The 12,210-nt window shown below is 40.4% G+C and overlaps 1 protein-coding gene across 1 annotated transcript; it reads right to left on the bottom strand.

The window, feature by feature from the left end:
* Window positions 1-554: 554 nt before the first annotated feature.
* On the bottom strand, window positions 555-11,883 carry pll (serine/threonine-protein kinase pelle). The gene is made up of 10 exons (XM_069506947.1): window positions 11,702-11,883; window positions 10,656-10,884; window positions 10,218-10,297; window positions 9,000-9,074; window positions 8,358-8,520; window positions 7,215-7,352; window positions 6,313-6,439; window positions 4,433-4,597; window positions 3,406-3,599; window positions 555-2,720 (listed from the first exon to the last, which is right to left on the bottom strand). Exons 1-10 carry the CDS (start codon window positions 11,816-11,818, stop codon window positions 2,545-2,547), a joined length of 1,464 nt encoding a protein of 487 aa, XP_069363048.1. The 5' UTR covers window positions 11,819-11,883; the 3' UTR covers window positions 555-2,544.
* Between the last annotated feature and the right edge of the window lie 327 nt (window positions 11,884-12,210).

Here is a 12,210-nt window from a genome sequence, read left to right as displayed (position 1 = left end):
AACGTTTTTGAAAACATATTTGTCCTTTAGGCCATTGCGTTTCAACGCTCGTTGGGCAACACCTCAAGTTCGTCCATACAATGTGATACTATGCACTAATGCATGGCCAAGCATTTTATTCTGGTGGTAATGTGTTTGTGAATTATATCCAAAGTTAGATGTCAATATAATAAGGGTGGTTTCAGACTAGCGTATTTTTTTGCGCGTATACGGTCGTTTCAGCGTACGCGCTTACACGCATGCTACATACGCGCTTCAAAAAACCGGACGCGCGTATACGGGCATATTTCGGCGTGTACGCTCGAACCGGGCGGTGGTGTTGTCAGTATCAACAGCGCGCGGCTAGCGCTTATACGAGCTTAGAAGCGCGTCAACGCTCGTACGAGTTGAGCGTGTGCCAAAAGGCGCGCCTACATGCGCTTCCAAAAACGAGCTTATACGCGCGTATAATACGCTAGTCTGAAACCGCCCTAACCAAGTAACCAACCCAACTCCCTACTGATGATGAATGACATGACAATTCTTTGGTTGTACGTAAAAATAAAATTCCAGTCAAGGAGGTATATTTTATTAAGAAAATAGTCATATTTAATAAATATTACGATGATAACAGCTTAAAAAACCACTGGCCTATAAAATAACACAATTATTCGTAAGTACTGACTTAAACTAAATAAATATGTAAGAAAAATAGGTACTTTATTGCAATATATTACGTAGGCTGCAATAGGGTATTTGACAGGTTTTTAAAAACGTTAATCACTGATGTCTCAGGACTCTATAGAAAACTAGCTGCCCCGGCGAACTTCGTACCGCCTAACAGTCGATTCTTTTTCATGATTTTTAAAAAAAAAATTATCTCCGTAAGAACCATCCCCGTACTTCAAAGAATATTATGAAAAAAGAATTAGCGCAATCGGTTCAGCTGTTCTCGAGATTTGCAATCAGCAACACATTCAGCGATTCATTTTTATATATAGAGAAGATGTATATTTTACGTTCCATATAGTGCGAAAACAAAAAATATTATTTAAATATCCCGCGAAAACGCTTTCCTGGCAATATATTATATGGCGCCTCGTGTCATCGTGACGTCACCTGCTTGTATTTATGTACAAAACTCACACTACACGCAACTGTTTACAAGTAGTTGACGTCATCAAACATTCGACCAATCACTTTGCAAAATATAGGATCTATTGATGGTATCCGTATTGAATATAATACGGATACCATCAATAGATCCTATATTTTACATGCTGTCAAATACCCTATTACACCTGTACGTTTTATCACGTAAGTAGCTTACGTAATTAATTGACAGACTAAGGTAAATATACTTACAAGTGTTTACATTAGTAAATTAGTCGTAAGTTAATCACGCAAGCTACTTACGTAAGTAAAACTTACAGGTGTATCCACTGCCTTAAGTTAACCTAAACATAAATACTATTTTTATTTTTTAACTATCAATAATTAAAATCTAATGTATGTAAAAATAATCTCAATACTTACCTCATAAATTCGATGAATTGGCTAAAATACTTATTTTTAAGAATAATCACAACTTTGATATGATCAAAAGGGCTCTCTCCACCATACACAATCTTTCGCTCATTGAGCCGGCCAGGGATTAGTCGGGATGATGGTAAGAGACCTGATGGATTGACGCTGGTTCCCTGGGAACGGGGACGGGCGCTAATATGGGACGCAACTTGCGTTGACACATTGGCCCTGTGTCATATCAGGGAGACAGCATCAAGATCGGGAGCTGCAGCAGAAACAGCTGAAAACGGCAAGCGGTGCAAGTATGACTCTCTTATCGAGAGTTACATTTTTGCTCCGTTTGCCGTGGAGACCCTGGGGTCATGGAGTCTTAGTCCAAAAAAAAATACGAGACATTTCACCGCGATTCATAGCCTCATCTGAGCTGGGAGTAAGCCTGTACGTCTGACAATTCTCCATAATGTTCTCAAAGGTGTGTGAAGTCCGCCAAACCACATTGGGCCAGCGTAGCAGACTATGGCCTAAACTCTTCTCATTCTGAGAGAACCGTGTGCCACAGTTCACGACAGTTAGGAAGCTTGTAACAAACGTCGAAGCTTCACTTCATTTGATGCTGGGTACTATGAAACGACTAGGTATCAAAACCGAGGGTTACTTCCTCTAGTTCACTCTGCCCATGCTCAGTAGTAGGCCGGCAATGGATTGATCATGATGTTTTTTTTATTCAGATACAAGTTAGCCCTTGACTGCAATCTCACCTGGTGATAAGTGATAATGCAATCTAAGATAAAAGCGGGCTAACCTGGAAAAAGTATGGCAGTTTTTACTAAACCCTTTGGTTTCTATACGGCATCGTACCAGAACGCTAAATCGCTTGGCGGCACGGCTTTGCTGGTAGGTAACTAGCCTCAGCTGAAGCCTCCCACCAGACCAGTCCAGAAATTTTAAAATTATAAAATTACAATCTCCTGCCGGGAATCGAACCCGGGACCTCCACTAACAAGAACACTGCGCCAGGAAGGTCGTCATTTGATTTTGCTAGATATAATGTTTCCCCGGCAATTCCATGGCATCCAGAGTCTTATAAACGTCGAACATGGTCGGCCTCTCCTGTCTCATATACTTTGTGCAGTGGAGGCCTATGGCTACAAATTCTCTGCACAGTTGCGGGTTGGAGTTTTGTATCGCGTGGAGACTTCGGTCCTCAAACGATGCTGTAAGGAAAATAATAATAATAAATCAATTATTTTTACCAAGATTTTTGAAAAGAAAAGGGAATTAATTCTATTACAGAAAGAGCATATTTCAACCAAAGAAAGAACTTATTTCTACCAATGAAAGAGCTTATTTATATCGACGAAAGACTTTCCTAACCAAAATCAACGCCATCCTTAGTCAGCTGGTGGATATAATAGCTCAGCAGCAGCAGCACTGATCTGGTGCGGTCTATAGCGGGCAGCGTGGTGGCCATTTCAACCAGCACCACACCGAAGATGAACACATCGACGCCCGATGGAGAGAGACAGTTAACAGAGATTCAATAGCGAAACTCTCTGGTAAAATTAATATAACAACTATTTCTACCAAAGAAAGAACCTATTTCTACCAAAGAAACGAGTTTCTACCAATAAAATAGCTAATTTCGACCAAAGAAAGACCTTATTTCACCAATGAAAGAGCCTATTTCTACCATTACTTACCAAAATCAACGCCCTCCCTTGCAAGCTGGTGCATATGGTATAATATACATGATGGACCAGAGGTAAGATAGTAAAACTACTCTAATATGATCTATGAAGCATTATTTCTACCACAGAAAGAGCATATATGTCTACCAAAGAAAGAACTTATTTCTACCAGTGAAAGAGCTTATTTATACCGACGAAAGACTTTACTAACCAAAATCAACGCCCTCTCTAGCCAGCTGGTGGGTATAATCGCTCAGCAGTAGCACAGATCTGGTGCGGTCTATAGCTGGCAGCGCTGTGGCCATTTCCACCAGCACCACACCGAAGCTGAACACATCGACAGCTGGTGAGAGGCAGCGCGAGCGGAGGTACTCGTCAGGGAGGTATGGACGCGTGCCGTGCACTCTGAAATAATAAAGGATTGTATTGAAGGTATAATAAGTACGTGACAAGTAGAAATGGTAATCTCCCCGATTGCCATTTCAACGTGTCGCGTATAGATAAACTAGCTTATGCCCACTACTTCATCCGCGTGGACTATACAATTTTCAAACCCCTGTTTTACCCCTTTAGGGATTGAATTTTCAAAAATCATTTCTTAGCTATCTGCATGCCAAATTTCAGCCCGATCCGTCCAGTAAATTGAGCTGTGCGTTGATAGATCAGTCAGTCAGTCACCTTTTCGTTTTATATACCCATTTAGATATATGGCGATCGGGGTATTAGGCGTGGGGAGTGGGGACGCCTCGCATGCCCGCATTTTCATTGCCATCTCGACCTGTCGCGTACTATTGGTTGGAGCGCGCTTGCCTAGTAGATTTCTATTCACACTTGCCTGATAAGGTATTTAACTTGTACAGATATACAGACAGATAGGCAAAAAAATATAATATCAGTAGACAGTCATCATCAGCATGATCAACCCATCGCCGGCTCACTACAGAGCACGGGTCTCCTCTCAGAGTGAGAAGGGTTTTGGCCATAGTCTACCACGCTGGCCATGTGCGGATTGGCAGACTTCACACACCTTTGAGAACATTATAGAGAACTCTCAGGCATGCAGATTTCCTCACAATGTTTCCTTCACCGTTAAAGCAAGTGTTATTTTATACTCCGAAAAGTTAGAGGTGCGTGCCCGGGATCGAACCCCCAACCTCCGATTAGGCGGACGTCCTAACCACTAGGCTATCACAGCTTTAGTAGACAGTAGATATGGATAAATAGAGTTTTTTCCTTACCTGGAAACCTTCAAATGCGTCCGATCGTCTCCGTATGGCCCCTTCCTAGCTAGGCCGAAGTCCCCTATCTTGGGCATCGTACATTGATCCAGTAGAATATTTGCAGGCTTGATGTCGCCGTGTATGAGCGGCGTGCCTGCCATCGTGTGCAGGTATTGCAGACCTCTGCAAGGGTATCATACATAACCTCATTTTAACTCAACATTGTTCTTATCCGACTATTTGACATTTTATTCTTATTTGACATATTTCACTACCAGACACATTTTTACCTTATTTTTAAAATATGTACGAGTAATATTATCAGAACTCGATGCTAGGTATAACATAACATATTGCATGCTAATAGGCAGAATTTGGCTGTACTTTTTGTTTTCGTAACATCTCAACTGTTTACCCATATTCACAATAAAGAAATTTGTATTTGTATTTGTATACAATCTAATTCCTAACTGAAGCTTAACTTAACCTAAAACTCCTATATTTTATTTTGAAGTAAAACTTCTTTAAACGAAACTGAGAGTAAGTTTTTTCGGACGTAAATGGCTGCCAAACAGAACAGCTATTTTGAGACCGCCATTTTTAAGTATTTAGTGCTATAGATCTATAGATTACTAGCTTATGGTCGCGACTTCGTCCGCGTGGACTACACAATTTTCAAATCCCTATTTCACCCGTTTAGTGATTGAATTTTTAAAAATACTTTCTTAGCGGATTCCTACGTCATAATAGCTATCTGCATGCCAAATTTCAGCCTGATCCGTCCAGTAGTTTGAGCTGTGCGTTGATAGATCAGTCAGTCAGTCAGTCAGTCACCTTTTCCTTTTATATATTAAAATAAAATAAATAAATAAAGAGACTCCCTCGGGCGTTATAAATAGGATTAGTTTTAATAGTAGTAGAATTAGTTGTTAAGTTAAGTTTAAGCTAGTAGTAAGTAGGTACTAACATAGGTTAAGGAATTGTTTCTGTACTAACACACAATTATGGGTGTACTTATGCCTGAAATAAAAGTTTATTTATTTATTTTATTTATTCAAGACCCCATAATAATGGGTATGTGGGTGCGGTATTTCAGCCTGATCCGTCCAGTAGTTTGAGCTGTGCGTTGATAGATCAGTCAGTCAGTCAGTCAGTCACCTTTTCCTTTTATATATTAAGATTTCCTTGTCTCTACCACTTGAATGCTATTGTTCTGACTTATGAGTAAGTTTAGTTTTATTCAAGACCCCATAATAATGGGTATGTGGTCGGCGGTGCCGCTGCGTCATCCTACATAGAAATCACTGTACCATGCCACACGATGCGTTACGACGTTGTGCGGCGCCGCACCGCACGCGCAACCAACAATGACTTGGGACCAGAGAGACGAGGCGGGGAGGGATGGTGCGATGCAACCCCATACTTTTTTCCGGAGCGGCAACGCAGTGCCTTTGTAGCACCCAATCAGGGTTGTTGGGGATGCTAATATTTTGACATACGCGCATGCGGATTATTAAAAGTTCACATCGGAAGCGGATGTCTGGATTAATGCGAATATTCGGCATTTGCGGATGCGGATGCGAATATCCGTAACACCCCTGTTGGGTACCAGTGCACACTTTGATTGGTCAGTTAGCGAACGAAGATATCAACTACCAAACACACGTGAGGCACGCGCCACTCTGGCCTAGCCCACTTTCTTTGCAGGTCGTTACTTGTTGCAAATATGAATCCGCATCCGTAAAAGCTCCGCATTAATTGATGCGGATGTTCCGCATAAATTGATGCGGATGCGAATATCCGTAACAACCCTGCACCCAACACTCAAATCGACAGCAGTGCGGTGCCGCAACGCACCGGAAAAGCATCGTGAGGCCTTAGTGTCGTGTAGTATTTACCTGGCAACGCCGTGCGCGATCCTGTACCGCTGGCCCCAGGACAGAGGCGGGTGCACAGTCTTGTGGCGCAACCTTTGCTCCAGGGAACCACCCGCCATCAACTGGTACACTAGGCACGCTTCTGGACCTACATCACAACAGAAGCAAAAACCATTGAAAGTTATGTAAAACATACGTATAGTACGCGACAGGTCGGAGTATGAGGCGGGTATGTTTTCATAAACACCAATGTGTTTATGAAAAATACCAATGTGTATGTGAAAATTACCAATGTGTATGTGAAAAACATCAATGTGTTTAGGAAAAATACCAATGTGTATGTGAAAATTACCAATGTGTATGTGAAAATTACCAATGTCTTTAGGAAAACTACCAATGTGTATGTGAAAATTACCAATGTCTTTAGGAAAAATACCAGTGTGTATGTGAAAATTACCAATGTGCATGTGAAAAACACGAATGTGTTTAGGAAAAAGATCAATGTGTATGTGAAAATTACCAATGTGTTTATTAAAAATACCAATGTGTATGTGAAAATTACCAATGTCTTTAGGAAAAATACCAGTGTGTATGTGAAAATTACCAATGTGCATGTGAAAAACACGAATGTGTTTAGGAAAAAGATCAATGTGTAAGTGAAAATTACCAATGTGTTTATTAAAAATACCAATGTGTATGTGAAAATTACCAATGCGTATGTGAAAAACACCAATGTATTTAGTAAAAATACCAATGTGTATGTGAAAAATTCTAATCTGTACTTATACAAAAATTAACAATGGGTATGTGAAAATAACCAAACTCTTGAAAAGTTTGATTTATGTATGTAGTTTTGAGTGGCTTATTTATACCCAAGTAGGGTTTACTTGATGTGTATAAACTTTTAGTCTTGTGATTCCTACCTCCTAAGCTGTACCCGTAGAGCGGCAGTATGTTGTCGTGTCGGTACTGGTTGAGGCACATCTCTCGAATCAACTCTTTGTTCTTAGCGTCGTTGCTGCTCAGTTTCTTCACTGCTACCGGCAAGAGTTTCCATTCTCCTACAAAAAAAAATAGTGCATGTAACGTTTAAGCACAGTTGAAGCAAATTGCATTTTTGGAAATGAGTCAGCAAAATGTTTTTAACATACCATTATGTCATCATAATCAACCCGTCGCCGCCGGCTCACTTTGAAACCACCAGAAGACCAAAAAGTTCCATAAAAACATAATGGTATTGATTCAGATCGCAACTAAATTTTAGAGTACCTATCTATTCGCAACTTTTTCTTATTAATGTAGAACGGAGTGGACAGGGCGTAGTTATTAGTATTCAAAGTAAAAAGAGGCGGCTTTAAATAGAGAAGCTTTTTATTTTAATAGAGATAGCGAGCAAACGAGCAGGCGGGTCACCTGATGTTAAGTGATTACCGCCGCCCATGAACATTTTCAGCACCAGAGGAACCGCCGATGCGTTGCCGGCCTTTTAGGAATTTGTTGGTCCGCCCCTTGAATAACCCCTTGTTGTAATTTTTTTTTTTTTTAATTCAGATACAAGTTAGCCCTTGGCTGCAATCTCACCTGGTGGTAAGTGATGATGCAGTCTAAGATGATAGCGGGCTAACCTGGAAGGGGTATGGCAGTTTTTGTTAAACCCATACCCCTTTGGTTTCTACACGGCATCGTACCGGAACGCTAAATCGCTTGGCGGCACGGCTTTGCCGGTAGGGTGGTAACTAGCCACGGCCGAAGCCTCCCACCAGACCAGACCAGAAATTTAGAAATTATAAAATTCCAAACCCCTGCCAGGAATCGAACCCGGGACCTCCCACTATTAAGACCACAGCGCTCACCACTGCGCCAGGAGGTCGTCAAAGTAATCTAGTGGGAACACCGCCGATGGGAGTTGGTTCCACAGTTTGCACGTGCGTGGAAAGAAGGATCTGGCGCAGCGGACGGTCGAAGTGCACCAGACACCCAGATGGTGAGGGTGAAATTCCTTTTCCCATGATGACCTCCAAACTTCGTTTCGAAGAAGGCACGCGAACTAGCAAGGAATGAATTACCTTTATAAACCTGCCCGAATCCACCTTTTCCGAGGAGATTACTTTCGCACCAGTTCTTGGTGGCTTCCCTGAGGTCTTCGTAACTCAACATCGGGATGGCGGATACGTTTCTGAGGAACTCGTCGTCGAATATGTCCTGCCTGCCGTGTGTTGACGATGTGTTCTATAAAAATAATATCAATCAATCAATCGCGAGCCTCAATAGCTCAACCGGTAAAGGAGTATACTGAAAACCGAAAGGTCGACGGTTCAAACCCCGCCCGTTGCACTATTGTCGTACCTACTCCTAGCACAAGCCTGACGCTAAGTTGGAGAGTAAAGGGGAATATTAGCCATTTAACATGGCTAACATTCTTTAAAAAAAATCAGCCTGTATGCGTCCACAGCTGGACATAATAGGCCTTCTCAAGAGCGCGCCACCACACATGATCCTCTGCCTTCCTCATCCACCCACTTCCCGCTACCTTCTTAAGGTTCCACACTGCGCTTGCCGATACGCGGTCTCCACTCCAGAACACTTTGCCACTTCAGCTTCGCAACCAGTTGAGCTATTCACGTAATATGGGTAGTTATATATAATAATATAAAAATGGATATTATATTATAATATCCATTTTTTGACCTTAAATAATTGCTCATTACCTTAGTGCTGTCTGTATTTGAGGATTCTGTTTGCGTTGATACCACGGCGTCACTTCGTGTTGGGATGTGTCGACGCTGTAACAGTAATCATAGGGCATGTTACACATGTACAGTTCTACCATTGCGATGTACCTGCGCAGAAATCTTATTTTTTAGGGTTCCGTACCTCAAAAGGAAAAAGGGGAATCTTATTTTATTTTTTTACTAGAGGATGTCCGCGACTTCATCCGCGTGGATTTAAGTTTTTTTTAAATCCTGTGGGAACTCTTTGAAAATCCGGGATAAAAAGTAGCCTATGTCCATCCCCGGGATATAATTCTGTACCACATCAAAATCGGTTAAACTGTTGGGCCGTAAAAAGCTAAGCAGACAGACAGACGGACGGACACATACTTTCGCATTTATAATATAAGTATGGATTTTTATTGAACCACCATACAAAAAAAAACTGGCCAAGTGCGAGTCAGGCTCGCACCACGAGGGTTCCGTATTACAGTCGTATTTTTTCGACATTTTGCACATTAATTCAAAAACTATGATGCATAAAAATAAATAAAAAACTGTTTTAGAATGCACAGGTAAAGCCCTTTCATACGATACTCCACTTGGTATAGTTATCTTACTTCGAAAATTGAAAACACTAATTATTAGTTCATGACCACAATTTTTTTTTTGTATAATATAACCACAAATTCACGGTTTTCAGATTTTTCCCCGAATTTCAGCTATAAGACCTACCTCCCTGCCAAATTTCATGATTCTAGGTCAACAAGAAGTACCCTGTAGGTTTCTCGACAGACCGACAGACAAACACAGACACAGACAGACAGACAGACAACAAAGTGATTCTATAAGGGTTCCGTTTTTTCTTTTGAGGTACAGAACCCTAAAAATTACATTATTCAAATCCTAGGTGCTAAGTTATTAAATAATTCAAATTATAGGTGGATAGGATCGCTTCATTATCTGTCTGTCTGTCATGTCTGTCAAGTGAAGAGATTGCAAAATATTAGGGTACAGTAGCCGGCAAGAAATATGTATTGAAAATCGAACTTTAGAAAGAGAATTCTGCTTCATAGATGCTCTATCGTTTTGTCGGTCTCAACAACAGAGAAAAGGCTCTACAAAACCGTTATCTCTTTCTAATTTTTTTATTGTTAATTGATGTAGATCTTATAAGTTGATGGTAAATATAATAAACGAAAAAAAATGACATACCTCTTCAAAGAGCACTACAGGTAAAGGTATAGAAGATTCGCTTCCATTGACTTTTTGTGTTTTCTGTTTGTTCAGATTTCCTGAAAGATTACAAAATTAAAGAGTTCTTCCTGTTGAGTCACACCCCCGTGTGTAACACTGTGACTCAATGGGATTTTTTTAAAATTGTAGTTCTGTTGAGTTAACACTGTTACTCAATGGGAATTTTTCGAAATATAAAAAACTAGCTGATGCCCGCGACTTCGTCCGCGTCGAAATGTCCTCTAAATTTAGTTCTCACTCTCAGTACTAGACTCTTGTGGTCGCATACCTACTATGAGGTAAGTAACCCTAAAAACAGAAATAAGCTGCAAAGGCAGCCTTATCACTGAGTGTGAAAGATCCAAATGAACAAATCTTAAGATGATGCTGTGTTGTAAAAATAATAAATAAAATTACCATCACATGATAATGAGTGTTTCTCTTTCAAAGCCTTGCTGTCATGTTTCTGCAGTAGTCTATGGAATGGTTTATCCACAACAGGCGTCAGGCATCTCAATGCTGTGATATGCTTCATGCGGTACAGCAACATGAACAGCTCCTCTACTTTGTGGTTAAGTTGCGCCCATTGAGTTAGTAGCTGCGCCGTCGGTGATATTTCCTGACGTTTTGCTATCTGCTGAATTTCCTGTAATAGTTTTTAGTATTCCCATCAGAGTTGACCAACAGAGTAGTTTACATATAGAATAAATTGCCTAAGGATGTGGTTATGTCAAGTTTTGTTAACCAGTTCAAGAATAGATTAGACAAACATTTGGAAAACTCGAAGTACTTCTGATATAGACGCATCAGCAAAAGCTGCTAAGGCAAAGGCACGCACCTCTAACTTTTCGGAGTTATGTGCGTTTTGAGTAATTAAATATCACTTCCATTAACAGTGAAGGAAAATATCGTGAGGAAACCTGCATGCCTGAGAGTTCTTCAAAATGTTCTCAATGGTGTGTGAAGTTTGCCAATTCACACTTGGCCAGCATGGCAGACTATGGCCTAAACCCTTCTCATTCTGAGAGGAGACTCGTGCTCAGTAGTGGGCTGACGACGGGTTGTTGATGTTGATAATAAAGAGGTAAAGTTTGTAAGTTTGGATGTAAGAGGTAATCTGGGTGTCAAGGTGGTCGTCAAAACATTTTTAATAACAACTTAACTTGCCTCTGACCCAAAGGCTATCTCTATTATGATATCTGTATTGTATTTTAATGGCACCGGGCCTATATTTGGAGTCCTTCCAAAATAATAAATGAATCACCAAGTTATTCAAACTTACGTATAACGAGGAAAGAAGTAAAATTATGATGTGAATAAAATTTCTATTGTACAATACGAACACCATCCGGGATTTCCAGTGTGATCGCGATGGGGCCATCACATAACACTCGGAAAAACCCAAAAAGTTAAATGATTTCTACAATTATTAGGTATTTATTACTGTACGTAGTTTCACTTACGTTCACATCAAAAGCTGAATAGTTCATGTGTTCTGCTAACTCCTTCCAGTCTTCATCATTGTCTAAAAGTCTACATAATTCCTTGTTTATATCGTAAGGCAATTCGTAAATATACATTTTTGGGGTCACGTATTAGTTTTAAAAAAGTTCACAACACACCAACTTCGACAAACACTTTTTGACAACTAAACTTTTTGACGTTTCCACCAAATGTTTGACTTTGATATTTACGTCAATGTCATTTTGACGTTTATCTCTAGATATTATTTGAATCTTATGGTCGTAGGCTCAGAGAAGGTGTACCGTAAAACGGGGTGAATAGGAACTGGGGTGTGAATAGGGACAAAACTGGGAATGAGATTTGAACGTAAAAATAATACCCAAAACAGCTTAGAATTTTGGTAGCATTGTTTTTCCCTATAGTAGAATATTTGATCTTTTATTTGGCAACACTGAACCAGACACAAATTGACATTAAAATAACGAAAGCGTCATTGCAAAAACGTTGT

This window comes from Maniola hyperantus, chromosome 24, assembly GCF_902806685.2.
Source record: "Maniola hyperantus chromosome 24, iAphHyp1.2, whole genome shotgun sequence".
Classification (NCBI taxonomy): domain Eukaryota; kingdom Metazoa; phylum Arthropoda; class Insecta; order Lepidoptera; family Nymphalidae; genus Maniola; species Maniola hyperantus.
The sequence above is the reverse complement of the archived record's forward strand: the minus strand, read 5'-3'. Positions and strand labels throughout refer to the sequence as shown.